General features: G+C 48.8%; 1 protein-coding gene across 1 annotated transcript in view; it reads left to right on the forward strand.

Moving 5' to 3' along the window:
• Positions 1-14,963, forward strand: part of DNAI1 (dynein axonemal intermediate chain 1) — a 68,047-nt gene extending 53,084 nt beyond the window's left edge. Inside the window, exon 15 of the mRNA XM_075262254.1 lies at positions 14,813-14,963. Within this exon, the coding sequence (XP_075118355.1) occupies positions 14,813-14,917 (105 nt within the window). The 3' untranslated portion in view covers positions 14,918-14,963. The remainder of the gene's footprint in view (positions 1-14,812) is intronic.
• The last annotated feature ends 6,078 nt before the right edge of the window (positions 14,964-21,041 follow it).

Raw genomic sequence — 21,041 nt, forward strand, 5'->3', positions numbered from 1 at the left:
GACATATAGAGGGATCAGATCAGTGACAGGAGGGACATATAGAGGGATCAGATCAGTGACAGGAGGGACATATAGAGGGATCAGATCAGTGACAGGAGGGACATATAGAGGGGTCAGGTCTGTGACAGGAGGGACATAGAGGGGTCAGGTCTGTGACAGGAGGGACATATAGAGGGGACAGATCAGTGACAGGAGGGACATACAGAGGGGACAGATCAGTGACAGGAGGGACATACAGAGGGGACAGATCAGTGACAGGAGGGACATATAGAGGGGACAGATCTGTGACTGGAGGGACATATAGAGGGATCAGATCTGTGACAGGAGGGACATATAGAGGGGACAGATCAGTGACAGGAGGGACATACAGAGGGGACAGATCAGTGACAGGAGGGACATACAGAGGGGACAGATCAGTGACAGGAGGGACATATAGAGGGGACAGATCAGTGACAGGAGGGACATATAGAGGGGACAGATCAGTGACAGGAGGGACATATAGAGGGATCAGATTAGTGACAGGAGGGACATATAGAGGGGACAGATCAGTGACAGGAGGGACATATAGAGGGATCAGATCAGTGACAGGAGGGACATACAGAGGGATCAGATCAGTGACAGGAGGGACATATAGAGGGGACAGATCAGTGACAGGAGGGACATATAGAGGGATCAGATCAGTGACAGGAGGGACATATAGAGGGATCAGATCAGTGACAGGAGGGACATATAGAGGGATCAGATCAGTGACAGGAGGGACATATAGAGGGATCAGATCAGTGACAGGAGGGACATATAGAGGGGTCAGGTCTGTGACAGGAGGGACATAGAGGGGTCAGGTCTGTGACAGGAGGGACATATAGAGGGGACAGATCAGTGACAGGAGGGACATACAGAGGGGACAGATCAGTGACAGGAGGGACATACAGAGGGGACAGATCAGTGACAGGAGGGACATATAGAGGGGACAGATCTGTGACTGGAGGGACATATAGAGGGATCAGATCTGTGACAGGAGGGACATATAGAGGGGACAGATCAGTGACAGGAGGGACATACAGAGGGGACAGATCAGTGACAGGAGGGACATACAGAGGGGACAGATCAGTGACAGGAGGGACATATAGAGGGGACAGATCAGTGACAGGAGGGACATATAGAGGGGACAGATCAGTGACAGGAGGGACATATAGAGGGATCAGATCAGTGACAGGAGGGACATATAGAGGGGACAGATCAGTGACAGGAGGGACATATAGAGGGATCAGATCAGTGACAGGAGGGACATATAGAGGGGACAGATCAGTGACAGGAGGGACATATAGAGGGATCAGATCAGTGACAGGAGGGACATATAGAGGGGTCAGGTCTGTGACAGGAGGGACATATAGAGGGGTCAGGTCTGTGACAGGAGGGACATATAGAGGGGTCAGGTCTGTGACAGGAGGGACATATAGATGGGACAGATCAGTGACAGGAGGGACATATAGAGGGGTCAGGTCTGTGACAGGAGGGACATATAGAGGGGTCAGGTCTGTGATAGGAGGGACATATAGAGGGATCAGATCTGTGACAGGAGGGACATATAGAGGGGACAGATCAGTGACAGGAGGGACATATAGAGGGGACAGATCAGTGACAGGAGGGACATATAGAGGGGACAGATCAGTGACAGGAGGGACATATAGAGGGGACAGATCAGTGACAGGAGGGACATATAGAGGGGACAGATCAGTGACAGGAGGGACATATAGAGGGGACAGATCAGTGACAGGAGGGACATATAGAGGGGACAGATCAGTGACAGGAGGGACATACAGAGGGGACAGATCAGTGACAGGAGGGACATACAGAGGGATCAGATCTGTGACAGGAGGGACATATAGAGGGGACAGATCAGTGACAGGAGGGACATATAGAGGGATCAGATCAGTGACAGGAGGGACATATAGAGGGGACAGATCAGTGACAGGAGGGACATATAGAGGGATTAGATCAGTGACAGGAGGGACATATAGAGGGGTCAGGTCTGTGACAGGAGGGACATATAGAGGGGACAGATCAGTGACAGGAGGGACATATAGAGGGGACAGATCAGTGACAGGAGGGACATATAGAGGGGTCAGGTCTGTGACAGGAGGGACATATAGAGGGATTAGATCAGTGACAGGAGGGACATATAGAGGGGACAGGTCTGTGACAGGAGGGACATATAGAGGGGACAGATCAGTGACAGGAGGGACATACAGAGGGATCAGATCAGTGACAGGAGGGACATATAGAGGGGTCAGGTCTGTGACAGGCGGGACATATAGAGGGGACAGATCAGTGACAGGAGGGACATATAGAGGGATCAGATCAGTGACAGGAGGGACATACAGAGGGATCAGATCTGTGACTGGAGGGACATATAGAGGGGACAGATCTGTGACTGGAGGGACATACAGAGGGATCAGATCTGTGACAGGAGGGACATATAGAGGGATCAGATCAGTGACAGGAGGGACATATAGAGGGATTAGATCAGTGACAGGAGGGACATATAGAGGGATCAGATCTGTGACAGGAGGGACATATAGAGGGATCAGATCAGTGACAGGAGGGACATATAGAGGGGACAGATCAGTGACAGGAGGGACATACAGAGGGGACAGATCAGTGACAGGAGGGACATATAGAGGGATCAGATCTGTGACAGGAGGGACATATAGAGGGATCAGATCTGTGACAGGAGGGACATATAGAGGGGACAGATCTGTGACAGGAGGGACATATAGAGGGGACAGATCTGTGACTGGAGGGACATACAGAGGGATCAGATCTGTGACAGGAGGGACATATAGAGGGATCAGATCAGTGACAGGAGGGACATATAGAGGGGACAGATCTGTGACTGGAGGGACATACAGAGGGGACAGATCAGTGACAGGAGGGACATATAGAGGGGACAGATCAGTGACAGGAGGGACATATAGAGGGATCAGATCTGTGACAGGAGGGACATACAGAGGGATCAGATCTGTGACAGGAGGGACATATAGAGGGGACAGATCAGTGACAGGAGGGACATATAGAGGGATCAGATCAGTGACAGGAGGGACATATAGAGGGGACAGATCAGTGACAGGAGGGACATATAGAGGGATCAGATCAGTGACAGGAGGGACATATAGAGGGATCAGATCAGTGACAGGAGGGACATATAGAGGGGACAGATCAGTGACAGGAGGGACATATAGAGGGGACAGATCTGTGACAGGAGGGACATATAGAGGGATCAGATCAGTGACAGGAGGGACATATAGAGGGATCAGATCAGTGACAGGAGGGACATATAGAGGGGACAGATCAGTGACAGGAGGGACATATAGAGGGATCAGATCAGTGACAGGAGGGACATATAGAGGGGACAGATCAGTGACAGGAGGGACATATAGAGGGGACAGATCAGTGACAGGAGGGACATATAGAGGGATCAGATCAGTGACAGGAGGGACATATAGAGGGGACAGATCAGTGACAGGAGGGACTACGCCTGTCCTAGAGATATGGCGTATCCTCTCGTGTAGATGTTGGGGGTAGTAGTGGTCGGGGGCTGGGTAGCAGGCAGTGTTATTAACCCTCGTGTGTCCGTTGCTTCTATTTTCGGAGGATTACTCCTCGCCCTTACTCTTCCATTATTTCCCTGCTGGACCCTTCCCCTTATTGACTGACCCCCCCAGGACATGGCAGCTCTCCCAGGACCGCCGCACGCCTCGTATTCATCGTGTTCACACGTCAGCGCTGCCGCACCGCGGGCTATTCCACGTTAATGGGAACTCCGGGGTGAGGGGCGATCCTGCAGGTTGTAGTTTGGCAGCTGATCCAGAAAACAAGTGAAATCTCCACTTGGGAAAGTGGCCAGAGCGGCCATATGGTAGCCAGGCTGTCACCGCCCCTCCCCCACTGCACCGCCATCAGGTAAACTGCTGAAAGTGGCTCCTCACACCCCCAGACCATAACCGGAGGTCACAGGTCACATCCACCGGTCATCTCCAGAGACAAAGGGACTGCTGATGTCATTATCTGTGGGGTGATGTCACTACCTATCAGAATGATGTCACTATCTATGGAGTGATGTCACTCATTATGTCCGATGTCTGAACATTATAAAGCTGAAAGTCTCCTCATCACTGACATGGGGCAGAATGGGGGGCCGGGGTGGTCCATGGGCTCAGACAACGCCCCACCTCCCCAGAATCTGCAGAAGTATAAAGAATAGGCATGGAAGGAATTTCATCTCTATGTCCCTCCTGTCACAGATCTGATCCCTCTATATGTCCCTCCTGTCACAGATCTGATCCCTCTATATGTCCCTCCTGTCACAGATCTGTCCCCTCTATATGTCCCTCCTGTCACTGATCTGATCCCTCTATATGTCCCTCCTGTCACAGATCTGATCCCTCTATATGTCCCTCCTGTCACTGATCTGATCCCTCTATATGTCCCTCCTGTCACAGATCTGATCCCTCTATATGTCCCTCCTGTCACTGATCTGTCCCCTCTATATGTCCCTCCTGTCACAGATCTGATCCCTCTATATGTCCCTCCTGTCACAGATCTGATCCCTCTATATGTCCCTCCTGTCACAGATCTGATCCCTCTATATGTCCCTCCTGTCACAGACCTGACCCCTCTATATGTCCCTCCTGTCACTGATCTGTCCCCTCTATATGTCCCTCCTGTCACAGATCTGATCCCTCTATATGTCCCTCCTGTCACAGATCTGATCCCTCTGTATGTCCCTCCTGTCACAGATCTGATCCCTCTATATGTCCCTCCTGTCACTGATCTGATCCCTCTATATGTCCCTCCTGTCACTGATCTGTCCCCTCTGTATGTCCCTCCTGTCACAGGTCTGTCCCCTCTATATGTCCCTCCTGTCACTGATCTGATCCCTCTATATGTCCCTCCTGTCACTGATCTGATCCCTCTGTATGTCCCTCCTGTCACTGATCTGATCTCTCTATATGTCCCTCCTGTCACTGATCTGTCCCCTCTATATGTCCCTCCTGTCACAGGTCTCATCCCTCTATATGTCCCTCCTGTCACAGATCTGTCCCCTCTATATGTCCCTCCTGTCACTGATCTGATCCCTCTATATGTCCCTCCTGTCACTGATCTAATCCCTCTGTATGTCCCTCCTGTCACTGATCTGATCCCTCTGTATGTCCCTCCTGTCACAGATCTGATCCCTCTGTATGTCCCTCCTGTCACTGATCTGATCCCTCTATATGTCCCTCCTGTCACTGATCTGATCCCTCTGTATGTCCCTCCTGTCACAGATCTGATCCCTCTGTATGTCCCTCCTGTTACAGATCTGATCCCTCTATATGTCCCTCCTGTCACTGATCTGATCCCTCTATATGTCCCTCCTGTCACTGATCTGACCCCTCTATATGTCCCTCCTGTCACTGATCTGTCCCCTCTATATGTCCCTCCTGTCACTGATCTGATCCCTCTATATGTCCCTCCTGTCACTGATCTGATCCCTCTGTATGTCCCTCCTGTCACAGATCTGATCCCTCTGTATGTCCCTCCTGTCACAGATCTGATCCCTCTGTATGTCCCTCCTGTCACTGATCTGATTCCTCTATATGTCCCTCTTGTCACTGATCTGATCCCTCTATATGTCCCTCCTGTCACAGATCTGATCCCTCTATATGTCCCTCCTGTCACAGATCTGATCCCTCTGTATGTCCCTCCTGTCACAGATCTGATCCCTCTGTATGTCCCTCCTGTCACTGATCTGATTCCTCTATATGTCCCTCTTGTCACTGATCTGATCCCTCTATATGTCCCTCCTGTCACAGATCTGATCCCTCTGTATGTCCCTCCTGTCACAGATCTGATCCCTCTGTATGTCCCTCCTGTCACTGATCTGATTCCTCTATATGTCCTTCCTGTCACAGATCTGATCCCTCTGTATGTCCCTCCTGTCCCCGGCCATGGCAGATAATATCCAGTTGTTCCCCCTATTTGTAGCTCTAGCGTCCTCTTCTTGGTGCTTTTTACCAGTGTCCCTGGTCTGGGCACTATGTGGCCCCTGTACAGCCGCAGACGGGCCTCTGTTGCTCCTCCGCACACCCGCTGGGCTCGGCCGCCTCTTTGTGCTGTTGCTTTTGCACTTTGTGGATCTTCAGTGACCTCGGCCCGGTGCAGGTCATTGTAGGGTCTCCCTGGTATCTGGTAGAGGGGCCCCTCAGTCTCCAGGGCCCAGATGATGCTGCAGCAGGACCCTTCCTCACAATCCCCTGCATATCCCTTTAATAACCGTGCCCAGATGTGCTGGCTTGTTGCCGCCGTCCTCTGCAGGGTATCAGATGAAAGGCGTTAATGCGGCCCTGTCTGATGAATGGCGCTATTTGTAGCATCAATGCAAAGCGCAACGTCTTCACTATCACAGAGGAAAGATGGAGGGGCGGGGGCGGAGGGGCGCGGCGGGGCCTTTGTCTGCACTGAATGTACATTGTGCCCATTATGTCAGGACGTGGCTGCCCGCTCCGCCGCTCTTGTCATGTGCACACTGCTGCAGAACCTGTCGCCATTCCTGGGAATGAATGGTGTAATAATATTGTGCGTCCTGCACGCCGCCGCTCTTATCAGGATAATTGTCCCCGTGTCGTACCGCGCCACATAGGAGGGCACCGCTAATTGGATCAGTGAATCATCCGGGTGCAGCGGGGCATCTGTGATACCGGCAGACAGAGCAGCTCCTGTATACAGCTGTATACATGCACAAGGATTTGTCCTGACACCGGACACTGCACCGGGATCTGTGGTCAGGACCTGCAGCCATGCCAGGATTCCTCTATGGTCCTTCACAGTCCATGAACGCATCGGCCGACTCGTAACAAGTGACCACTAACATAATACTGCCCCTCACCAGGGGACAAGGTGACAACCCCGCTCCTTACCGAAACTATCCTTACGAGATATGTAACCCTGCACTGACCCTTTATGGGAACCCATTAGTCAGAGTATTAGGAGCCATCGATATATCCCATGTGTGGGGGGGGAAGCAACTCCATTATCATCAATAGGACTACTACCCCTGTGCCTGGTGCAGGTCTACACACCAAACATGAGCACTACTACCCCTGTGCCTGGTGCAGGTCTACACACCGTACATGAGCACTACTACCCCTGTGCCTGGTGCAGGTCTACACACCAAACATGAGCACTACTACCCCTGTGCCTGGTGCAGGTCTACACACCAAACATGAGCACTACTACCCCTGTGCCTGGTGCACCTCTACACACCATACATGAGCACTACTACCCCTGTGCCTGGTGCAGGTCTACACACCAAACATGAGCACTACTACCCCTGTGCCTGGTGCAGGTCTACACACCAAACATGAGCACTACTACCCCTGTGCCTGGTGCACCTCTACACACCATACATGAGCACTACTACCCCTGTGCCTGGTGCAGGTCTACACACCAAACATGAGCACTACTACCCCTGTGCCTGGTGCAGGTCTACACACCATACATGATAACTACTACCCCTGTGCCTGGTGCACCTCTACACACCATACATGAGCACTACTACCCCTGTGCCTGGTGCAGGTCTACACACCGTACATGAGCACTACTACCCCTGTGCCTGGTGCAGGTCTACACACCGTACATGAGCACTACTACCCCTGTGCCTGGTGCAGGTCTACACACCGTACATGAGCACTACTACCCCTGTGCCTGGTGCAGGCCTACACACCAAACATGAGCACTACTACTCCTGTGCCTGGTGCACCTCTACACACCAAACATGAGCACTACTACCCCTGTGCCTGGTGCAGGTCTACACACCATACATGATAACTACTACCCCTGTGCCTGGTGCACCTCTACACACCGTACATGAGCACTACTACCCCTGTGCCTGGTGCAGGTCTACACACCGTACATGAGCACTACTACCCCTGTGCCTGGTGCACCTCTACACACCGTACATGAGCACTACTACCCCTGTGCCTGGTGCAGGTCTACACACCATACATGAGCACTACTACTCCTGTGCCTGGTGCAGGGCTACACACCATACATGAGCACTACTACTCCTGTGCCTGGTGCAGGTCTACACACCATACATGAGCACTACTACCCCTGTGCCTGGTGCAGGTCTACACACCATACATGATAACTACTACCCCTGTGCCTGGTGCAGGTCTACACACCATACATGAGCACTACTACCCCTGTGCCTGGTGCAGGTCTACACACCATACATGAGCACTACTACCCCTGTGCCTGGTGCACCTCTACACACCGTACATGAGCACTACTACCCCTGTGCCTGGTGCACCTCTACACACCAAACATGAGCACTACTACCCCTGTGCCTGGTGCAGCTCTGCACACCATACATGATAACTACTACCCCTGTGCCTGGTGCAGGTCTACACACCAAACATGAGCACTACTACCCCTGTGCCTGGTGCAGGTCTACACACCAAACATGAGCACTACTACCCCTGTGCCTGGTGCACCTCTACACACCATACATGAGCACTACTACCCCTGTGCCTGGTGCAGGTCTACACACCAAACATGAGCACTACTACCCCTGTGCCTGGTGCAGGTCTACACACCATACATGATAACTACTACCCCTGTGCCTGGTGCACCTCTACACACCATACATGAGCACTACTACCCCTGTGCCTGGTGCAGGTCTACACACCGTACATGAGCACTACTACCCCTGTGCCTGGTGCAGGTCTACACACCGTACATGAGCACTACTACCCCTGTGCCTGGTGCAGGCCTACACACCAAACATGAGCACTACTACTCCTGTGCCTGGTGCACCTCTACACACCAAACATGAGCACTACTACCCCTGTGCCTGGTGCAGGTCTACACACCATACATGATAACTACTACCCCTGTGCCTGGTGCACCTCTACACACCGTACATGAGCACTACTACCCCTGTGCCTGGTGCAGGTCTACACACCGTACATGAGCACTACTACCCCTGTGCCTGGTGCACCTCTACACACCGTACATGAGCACTACTACCCCTGTGCCTGGTGCAGGTCTACACACCATACATGAGCACTACTACTCCTGTGCCTGGTGCAGGGCTACACACCATACATGAGCACTACTACTCCTGTGCCTGGTGCAGGTCTACACACCATACATGAGCACTACTACCCCTGTGCCTGGTGCAGGTCTACACACCATACATGATAACTACTACCCCTGTGCCTGGTGCAGGTCTACACACCATACATGAGCACTACTACCCCTGTGCCTGGTGCAGGTCTACACACCATACATGAGCACTACTACCCCTGTGCCTGGTGCACCTCTACACACCGTACATGAGCACTACTACCCCTGTGCCTGGTGCACCTCTACACACCGTACATGAGCACTACTACCCCTGTGCCTGGTGCAGGTCTATACATGAGCACTACTACCCCTGTGCCTGGTGCACCTCTACACACCGTACATGAGCACTACTACCCCCAGCATTAGGACTCTTACCCCCCTGAGTGCTACTTCCTGAGCTGCGGCCCTGGATTACTCCTGTCCCTGGTGGGGGCGCTCCGGGTGTCTCGGGCTGCACATCACTAGTCTTGTGAGGCCGCTCACCCCAGGGCGATGTGTTATTATAAGCCAAATGCACCAGCTCAGCCCTCCGGAGCGGGATGATTAATGAGGCTTTTATCCCGACCCCATGATGTCTTCATTGTGAAGGAAAGCGTCCATTAGAGCTCGTCTCAATGTATGACCTACATATACACCCGCTAAATGCATCCGCCGCACTGCACGTAATCTCTGCCTGTATGGAGAGAGGTCAGACTGTCCCAGATAGAGAGAAGCTGTTACATAATGACCCCCACTGTCTAATGCTATAGGAACCATCACTACAACCTATTCCATAGCGCTGTACACCGTACACATCTATATACAGACCCCGACACCTGCAACCTCAGTGCTGACTATATGTCTTAGGATTTCCCATCATACTGAGGAGCTCAAGAAGAATCCCTGACCGATCCCTACAGCCCCCGAGTCACCAGTCCAAATGTGTCCGGGAAATGTCACTTACATCTTCAAGACTGTCCGGACACTAAGGGGTTAATAGACATGATGTACAAAGGAGTAAATGTTAGCAGCCGAAACCAGAGCGACGTCCTCAGAGAGCCCAATAGTGACCCCGAAACTGAGACAATGTGATATAAACTGCAGATTGTGTATAAAAGGGACATTATATCTGTATTATACTCCAGAGCTGCGCTCACTATTCTGCTGGTACAGTCACTGTGTACATACATTACATTACTTATCCTGTATTATACTCCAGAGCTGCGCTCACTATTCTGCTGGTACAGTCACTGTGTACATACATTACATTACTTATCCTGTATTATACTCCAGAGCTGCGCTCACTATTCTGCTGGTGCAGTCACTGTATACATACATTACATTACTTATCCTGTATTATACTCCAGAGCTGCGCTCACTATTCTGCTGGTACAGTCGCTGTGTACATACATTACTTATCCTGTATTATACTCCAGAGCTGCGCTCACTATTCTGCTGGTACAGTCACTGTGTACATACATTACATTACTTATCCTGTATTATCCTCCAGAGCTGCGCTCACTATTCTGCTGGTGCAGTCACTGTATACATACATTACATTACTTATCCTGTATTATACTCCAGAGCTGCGCTCACTATTCTGCTGGTGCAGTCACTGTGTACATACATTACATTACTTATCCTGTATTATACTCCAAAGCTGCACTCACTATTCTGCTGGTGCAGTCACTGTGTACATACATTACATTACTTATCCTGTATTATACTCCAGAGCTGCGCTCACTATTCTGCTGGTGCAGTCACTGTGTACATACATTACATTACTTATCCTGTATTATACTCCAGAGCTGCACTCACTATTCTGCTGGTGCAGTCACTGTGTACATACATTACATTACTTATCCTGTATTATACTCCAGAGCTGCGCTCACTATTCTGCTGGTACAGTCACTGTGTACATACATTACTTATCCTGTATTATCCTCCAGAGCTGCGCTCACTATTCTGCTGGTGCAGTCACTGTGTACATACATTACATTACTTATCCTGTATTATACTCCAGAGCTGCGCTCACTATTCTGCTGGTACAGTCACTGTGTACATACATTACATTACTTATCCTGTATTATACTACAGAGCTGCGCTCACTATTCTGCTGGTACAGTCACTGTGTACATACATTACATTACTTATCCTGTATTATACTCCGGAGCTGCGCTTACTATTCTGCTGGTGCAGTCACTGTGTACATACATTACATTACTTATCCTGTATTATACTCCAGAGCTGCGCTCACTATTCTGCTGGTGCAGTCACTGTGTACATACATTACATTACTTATACTGTATTATACTGCAGAGCTGCGCTCACTATTCTGCTGGTGCAGTCACTGTGTACATACATTACATTAGTTATCCTGTATTATACTCCAGAGCTGCGCTCACTATTCTGCTGGTACAGTCACTGTGTACATACATTACATTACTTATCCTGTATTATACCCCAGAGCTGCGCTCACTATTCTGCTGGTGCAGTCAATGTGTACATACATTACATTACTTATCCTGTATTATACTCCAGAGCTGCGCTCACTATTCTGCTGGTACAGTCGCTGTGTACATACATTACTTATCCTGTATTATACTCCAGAGCTGCGCTCACTATTCTGCTGGTACAGTCACTGTGTACATATATTACATTACTTATCCTGTATTATACTCCAGAGCTGCGCTCACTATTCTGCTGGTACAGTCACTGTGTACATACATTACATTACTTATCCTGTATTATACCCCAGAGCTGCACTCACTATTCTGCTGGTACAGTCACTGTGTACATACATTACATTACTTATCCTGGATTATACTCCAGAGCTGCGCTCACTATTCTGCTGGTACAGTCACTGTGTACATACATTACATTACTTATCCTGTATTATACTCCAGAGCTGCGCTCACTATTCTGCTGGTGCAGTCACTGTGTACATACATTACATTACTTATCCTGTATTATACTCCAGAGCTGCACTCACTATTCTGCTGAGCAGTCACTGTGTACATACATTACATTACTTATCCTGTATTATACTCCAGAGCTGCGCTCACTATTCTGCTGGTACAGTCACTATGTACATACATTACATTACTTATCCTGTATTATACTCCAGAGCTGCGCTCACTATTCTGCTGGTACAGTCACTGTGTACATATATTACATTACTTATCCTGTATTATACTCCAGAGCTGCGCTCACTATTCTGCTGGTGCAGTCACTGTTTACATATATTACATTACTTATCCTGTATTATACTCCAGAGCTGCACTCACTATTCTGCTGGTACAGTCGCTGTGTACATACATTACATTACTTATCCTGTATTATACTCCAGAGCTGCGCTCACTATTCTGCTGGTACAGTCACTGTGTACATACATTACATTACTTATCCTGTATTATACTCCAGAGCTGCACTCACTATTCTGCTGGTACAGTCACTGTGTACATACATTACATTACTTATCCTGTATTATACTCCAGAGCTGCGCTCACTATTCTGCTGGTACAGTCACTGTGTACATACATTACATTACTTATCCGGTACTATACTCCAGAGCTGCACTCACTATTCTGCTGGTACAGTCACTGTGTACATACATTACATTACTTATCCTGTATTATACTCCAGAGCTGCGCTCACTATTCTGCTGGTGCAGTCACTGTGTACATACATTACATTACTTATCCTGTATTATACTCCAGAGCTGCGCTCACTATTCTGCTGGTGCAGTCACTGTGTACATACATTACATTACTTATCCTGTATTATACTCCAGAGCTGCGCTCACTATTCTGCTGGTACAGTCACTGTGTACATACATTACATTACTTATCCTGTATTATACTCCAGAGCTGCGCTCACTATTCTGCTGGTACAGTCACTGTGTACATACATTACATTACTTATCCGGTACTATACTCCAGAGCTGCACTCACTATTCTGCTGAGCAGTCACTGTGTACATACATTACATTACTTATCCTGTATTATACTCCAGAGCTGCGCTCACTATTCTGCTGGTACAGTCACTGTGTACATACATTACATTACTTATCCTGTATTATACTCCAGAGCTGCACTCACTATTCTGCTGGTACAGTCACTGTGTACATACATTACATTACTTATCCTGTATTATACTCCAGAGCTGCGCTCACTATTCTGCTGGTACAGTCACTGTGTACATACATTACATTACTTATCCGGTACTATACTCCAGAGCTGCACTCACTATTCTGCTGAGCAGTCACTGTGTACATACATTACATTACTTATCCTGTATTATACTCCAGAGCTGCGCTCACTATTCTGCTGGTGCAGTCACTGTGTACGTACATTACATTACTTATCCTGTATTATACTCCAGAGCTGCGCTCACTATTCTGCTGGTACAGTCACTATGTACATACATTACATTACTTATCCTGTATTATACTCCAGAGCTGCGCTCACTATTCTGCTGGTACAGTCACTATGTACATACATTACATTACTTATCCTGTATTATACTCCAGAGCTGCGCTCACTATTCTGCTGGTACAGTCACTGTGTACATACATTACATTACTTATCCTATATTATACTCCAGAGCTGCGCTCACAGTGTTGGTCTGCAGTACTTTTGGCTCACCCTCTTTCTATACAGGATCATGTAGGATATATTATCCATTAGATCTATCACTATCACTCTGACCATCTGTAGATTCTTTGACCATGTGTCGGGCCTCTGACCACCTGTAGATTCTCTGCCCACCTGTTTGTCCTCTGATCACCTGTTTGTCCTCTGATCACCTTTCTGACTTCTGACCACTTGTAGGACCTCTGATCACCTGTAGATCCTCTGACCACCTGTCTGTCCTCTGTCCACCTCTTTGTCCTCTGATCACCTTTCTGACTTCTGACCACTTGTAGGACCTCTGACCACCTGTAGATCCTCTGCCCACCTGTTTGTCCTCTGATCACCTTTCTGACTTCTGACCACTTGTAGGACCTCTGATCACCTGTAGATCCTCTGCCCACCTGTCTGTCCTCTGCCCACCTGTTTGTCCTCTGATCACCTTTCTGACTTCTGACCACTTGTAGGACCTCTGATCACCTGTAGATCCTCTGACCACCTGTCTGTCCTCTGTCCACCTGTTTGTCCTCTGATCACCTTTCTGACTTCTGACCACTTGTAGGACCTCTGACGATCTGTAGATTCTGTGACCACTTGTCGGTCCTCTGATCACTTGTAGATCTTCTGATCACCTGTCTGACTTCTGATCATTTGTAGCACCTCTGACCACCTTTAGGACCTCTGACCACCTGTCTGTTCTCTGTCCACCAGTAGTACCTCTGACCACCTGTAAGACCTCTGATCACCTGTAGAACCTCTGATCACCTGTAGATCCTCTGACCACCTGTTTGTCCTCAGTCCACCAGTAGTACCTCTGTCCACCAGTAGTACCTCTGACCACCTATAGGACCTCTGACCACCTGTAGGTCATCTGATCACCTGTAAGACCTCTGATCACCTGTAGGACCTCTGATCACCTGTAGGACCTCTGATCACCTGTAGATCCTCTGACCACCGGTTGGTGTGAATCATTTGGATTGGGATCTCCTGGGATCTTTATTACCTCATCAATTTCTCATATTTTTATGTTTCAGGAGAAGAAGGGGCAGGAAGTTCCCAAAGGACCAGAGGTGGAAGTGGCCAAGCTAGACAAGTTACTGTCTCTGGTCCGAGAACCGGACGATAAACCCGAGAAGTGATGGGATCCGTCAGGGCAAGATCTTCTCAGGAATCAAGGAATCTAGTTGGCTGCTTCTGTTTATAATAAATCTTATGTATTATAAGAGCTTTCGAGACATCTACAGAGGCCTCACCATGAGGTCACCGCACAGCAGCGGATACTGTCACATCTAGCATAGGTTCTGAGGATATCTCGAGGGAAAGAGAAGTCTAGAGAGGGGCAGAGTGGTCTGGAGGAGGACAAAGGAATCTGGAGGGGGACAGAGGAGTCTGGAGTAGGGCAAATGAATCTGGAGAGGGACAGAGGGGTCTGGAGGAGGACAGCGGAGTTTAGCGGGAGGACAGAGGAGTCTGGAGGAGGACAGAGGAGTCTGGAGGATGATAAATGAATCTGGAGAGGGACAGAGGAGTCTGGAGGAGGACAAATAAATCTGGAGAGGGACAGAGGAGTCTGGAGGAGGACAGAGGAGTCTGGAGGAGGACAGAGGAGTCTGGAGGAGGACAGAGGAGTCTAGTAGAGGACAGAGGAGTCTGGAGGAGGACAAATAAATCTGGAGAGGGACAGAGGAGTCTGGAGGAGGACAGAGGGGTCTGGAGGAGGACAGAGGAGTCTAGAGGGATCAGAGGAGTCTGGAGGAGGACAGAGGAGTCCGAGGACAAATGAATCTGGAGAGGGACAGAGGAGTCTGGAGGAGGACAGAGGGGTCTGAAGGAGGACAGAGGAGTCTGGAGGACAGAGGAATCTGGAGGAGGACAGAGGAGTCTGGAGGGGACAGAGGAGTCTGGAGGAGGACAGCGGAGTCTGGAGAGGAACAGAGGAGTCTGGAGGAGGACAGAGGAGTCTGGAGGAGGACAGCGGAGTCTGGAGAGGAACAGAGGAGTCTGGAGGAGGACACAGGAGTCTGGAGGAGGACAGCAGAGTTAAGTGGAGGACAGAGGAGTCTGGAGGAGGACAGAGGAGTCTGGAGGAGGACAAATGAATCTGAAGAGGGACAGAGGAGTCTGGAGGAGGACAGAGTAGTCTGGAGGGGACAGAGGAGTCTGGAGGGGACAGAGGAGTCTAGAGGAGGACAGCGGAGTCTGGAGAGGAACAGAGGAGTCTGGAGGGGGCAATGAGGACTATTTTGCACCTCTCTATGGTAAGGTACAGTCTGTTATTGAGCTGAGTATCTGTCACCAGCTTTATTCTGCCCCCATAGAGGACTTGCCCCTCCCCTCGCCATCCTGATTGTGCCCCATCCCCCCCATTTCTCTGTTGACTGTAATAACTCAGGTATAGAAACTGCTCATTATATAGTACAGACTGATTACGGGGGGAGGGGAGGAGAGGAGAGCGCCACCCAAATATAGGGAGGAGGAGAAGAAGTGTCTATAGGAGGATACAATCTATTACTATCTGTTATCAGCCATGTCAGGAGAGGAGAGGCTGACTGTAGGACAGGGGAATACAATCTATTACTATCTGTTATCAGCCATGTCAGGAGAGGAGAGGCCGACTGTAGGACAGGGGAATACAATCTATTACTATCTGTTATCAGCCATGTCAGGAGAGGAGAGGCCGACTGTAGGACAGGGGAATACAATCTATTACTATCTGTTATCAGCCATGTCAGGAGAGGAGAGGCCGACTGTAGGACAGGGGAATACAATCTATTACTATCTGTTATCAGCCATGTCAGGAGAGGCCGACTGTAGGACAGGGGAATACAATCTATTACTATCTGTTATCAGCCATGTCAGGAGAGGAGAGGCCGACTGTAGGACAGGAGAATACAATCTATTACTACCTGTTATCAGCCATGTCAGGAGAGGAGAGGCCGACTGTAGGACAGGGGAATACAATCTATTACTATCTGTTATCAGCCATGTCAGGAGGGGAGAGGCCGACTGTAGGACAGGAGAATACAATCTATTACTATCTGTTATCAGCCATGTCAGGAAAGGAGAGGCCGACTGTAGGACAGGAGAATACAATCTATTACTATCTGTTATCAGCCATGTCAGGAGAGGAGAGGCCGACTGTAGGACAGGGGAATACAATCTATTACTATCTGTTATCAGCCATGTCAGGAGAGGCCAACTGTAGGACAGGGGAATACAATCTATTACTATCTGTTATCAGCCATGTCAGGAAAGGAGAGGCCGACTGTAGGACAGGGGAATACAATCTATTACTATCTGTTATCAGCCATGTCAGGAGAGGCCGACTGTAGGACAGGAGAATACAATCTATTACTATCTGTTATCAGCCATGTCAGGAGAGGAGAGGCCGACTGTAGGACAGGGGAATACAATCTATTACTATCTGTTATCAGCCATGTCAGGAGAGGAGAGGCCAACTGTAGGACAGGGGAATACAATCTATTACTATCTGTTATCAGCCATGTCAGGAGAGGAGAGGCCGACTGTAGGACAGGGGAATACAATCTATTACTATCTGTTATCAGCCATGTCAGGAGAGGAGAGGCCGACTGTAGGACAGGGGAATACAATCTATTACTATCTGTTATCAGCCATGTCAGGAGAGGAGAGGCCGACTGTAGGACAGGAGAATACAATCTATTACTATCTGTTATCAGCCATGTCAAGAGAGGAGAGGCCGACTGTAGGACAGGAGAATACAATCTATTACTATCTGTTATCAGCCATGTCAGGAGGGGAGAGGCCGACTGTAGGACAGAGGAATACAATCTATTACTATCTGTTATCAGCCATGTCAGGAGAGGAGAGGCCGACTGTAGGACAGAGGAATACAATCTATTACTATCTGTTATCAGCCATGTCAGGAGAGGAGAGGCCGACTGTAGGACAGAGGAATACAATCTATTACTATCTGTTATCAGCCATGTCAGGAGAGGAGAGGCCGACTGTAGGACAGGGGAATACAATCTATTACTATCTGTTATCAGCCATGTCAGGAGAGGAGAGGCCGACTGTAGCACAGAAGAATACAATCTATTACTATCTGTTATCAGCCATGTCAGGAGAGGCCGACTGTAGGACAGGAGAATACAATCTATTACTATCTGTTATCAGCCATGACAGGAGAGGAGAGGCCGACTGTAGGACAGGGGAATACAATCTATTACTATCTGTTATCAGCCATGTCAGGAGGGGAGAGGCCGACTGTAGGACAGGAGAATACAATCTATTACTATCTGTTATCAGCCATGTCAGGAGAGGAGAGGCCGACTGTAGGACAGGAGAATACAATCTATTACTATCTGTTATCAGCCATGTCAGGAGGGGAGAGGCCGACTGTAGGACAGGAGAATACAATCTATTACTATCTGTTATCAGCCATGTCAGGAGAGGAGAGGCCGACTGTAGGACAGGAGAATACAATCTATTACTATCTGTTATCAGCCATGTCAGGAGAGGAGAGGCCGACTGTAGGACAGGGGAATACAATCTATTACTATCTGTTATCAGCCATGTCAGGAGAGGAGAGGCCGACTGTAGGACAGGGGAATACAATCTATTACTATCTGTTATCAGCCATGTCAGGAGAGGAGAGGCCGACTGTAGGACAGGGGAATACAATCTATTACTATCTGTTATCAGCCATGTCAGGAGAGGAGAGGCCGACTGTAGGACAGGAGAATACAATCTATTACTATCTGTTATCAGCCATGTCAGGAGAGGAGAGGCCGACTGTAGGACAGGAGAATACAATCTATTACTATCTGTTATCAGCCATGTCAGGAGAGGAGAGGCCGACTGTAGGACAGGAGAATACAATCTATTACTATCTGTTATCAGCCATGTCAGGAGGGGAGAGGCCGACTGTAGGACAGGGGAATACAATCTATTACTATCTGTTATCAGCCATGTCAGGAAAGGAGAGGCCAACTGTAGGACAGGGGAATACAATCTATTACTATCTGTTATCAGCCATGTCAGGAGAGGCCAACTGTAGGACAGGGGAATACAATCTATTACTATCTGTTATCAGCCATGTCAGGAAAGGAGAGGCCGACTGTAGGACAGGGGAATACAATCTATTACTATCTGTTATCAGCCATGTCAGGAGAGGCCGACTGTAGGACAGGAGAATACAATCTATTACTATCTGTTATCAGCCATGTCAGGAGAGGAGAGGCCGACTGTAGGACAGGGGAATACAATCTATTACTATCTGTTATCAGCCATGTCAGGAGAGGAGAGGCCAACTGTAGGACAGGGGAATACAATCTATTACTATCTGTTATCAGCCATGTCAGGAGAGGAGAGGCCGACTGTAGGACAGGGGAATACAATCTATTACTATCTGTTATCAGCCATGTCAGGAGAGGAGAGGCCGACTGTAGGACAGGGGAATACAATCTATTACTATCTGTTATCAGCCATGTCAGGAGAGGAGAGGCCGACTGTAGGACAGGAGAATACAATCTATTACTATCTGTTATCAGCCATGTCAAGAGAGGAGAGGCCGACTGTAGGACAGGAGAATACAATCTATTACTATCTGTTATCAGCCATGTCAGGAGGGGAGAGGCCGACTGTAGGACAGAGGAATACAATCTATTACTATCTGTTATCAGCCATGTCAGGAGAGGAGAGGCCGACTGTAGGACAGAGGAATACAATCTATTACTATCTGTTATCAGCCATGTCAGGAGAGGAGAGGCCGACTGTAGGACAGAGGAATACAATCTATTACTATCTGTTATCAGCCATGTCAGGAGAGGAGAGGCCGACTGTAGGACAGGGGAATACAATCTATTACTATCTGTTATCAGCCATGTCAGGAGAGGAGAGGCCGACTGTAGCACAGAAGAATACAATCTATTACTATCTGTTATCAGCCATGTCAGGAGAGGCCGACTGTAGGACAGGAGAATACAATCTATTACTATCTGTTATCAGCCATGACAGGAGAGGAGAGGCCGACTGTAGGACAGGGGAATACAATCTATTACTATCTGTTATCAGCCATGTCAGGAGGGGAGAGGCCGACTGTAGGACAGGAGAATACAATCTATTACTATCTGTTATCAGCCATGTCAGGAGAGGAGAGGCCGACTGTAGGACAGGAGAGTACAATCTATTACTATCTGTTATCAGCCATGTCAGGAGGGGAGAGGCCGACTGTAGGACAGGAGAATACAATCTATTACTATCTGTTATCAGCCATGTCAGGAGAGGAGAGGCCGACTGTAGGACAGGAGAATACAATCTATTACTATCTGTTATCAGCCATGTCAGGAGAGGAGAGGCCGACTGTAGGACAGGAGAATACAATCTATTACTATCTGTTATCAGCCATGTCAGGAGAGGAGAGGCCGACTAGGACAGGAGAATACAATCTATTACTATCTGTTATCAGCCATGTCAGGAGAGGAGAGGCCGACTGTAGGACAGGAGAATACAATCTATTACTATCTGTTATCAGCCATGTCAGGAGAGGAGAGGCCGACTGTAGGACAGGGGAATACAATCTATTACTATCTGTTATCAGCCATGTCAGGAGAGGAGAGGCCGACTGTAGGACAGGAGAATACAATCTATTACTATCTGTTATCAGCCATGTCAGGAGAGGAGAGGCCGACTGTAGGACAGGGGAATACAATCTATTACTATCTGTTATCAGCCATGTCAGGAGGGGGAGAGGCCGACTGTAGGACAGGGGAATACAATCTATTACTATCTGTTATCAGTCATGTCAGGAGAGGAGAGGCCGACTGTAGGACAGGGGAATACAATCTATTACTATCTGTTATCAGCCATGTCAGGAGAGGTCGACTGTAGGACAGAGGAATACAATCTATTACTATCTGTTATCAGCCATGTCAGGAGAGGAGAGGCCGACTGTAGGACAGGGGAATACAATCTATTACTATCTGTTATCAGCCATGTCAGGAGAGGCCGACTGTAGGACAGGGGAATACAATCTATTACTATCTGTTATCAGCCATGTCAGGAGAGGAGAGGCCGACTGTAGGACAGGAGAATACAATCTATTACTATCTGTTATCAGCCATGTCAGGAGAGGAGAGCCCGACTGTAGGACAGGGGAATACAATCTATTACTATCTGTTATCAGCCATGTCAGGAGAGGAGAGGCCGACTGTAGGACAGGAGAATACAATCTATTACTATCTGTTATCAGCCATGTCAGGAGAGGAGAGGCCGACTGTAGGA

This window comes from Leptodactylus fuscus, chromosome 1 (assembly GCF_031893055.1).
Source record: "Leptodactylus fuscus isolate aLepFus1 chromosome 1, aLepFus1.hap2, whole genome shotgun sequence".
NCBI lineage: Eukaryota > Metazoa > Chordata > Amphibia > Anura > Leptodactylidae > Leptodactylus > Leptodactylus fuscus.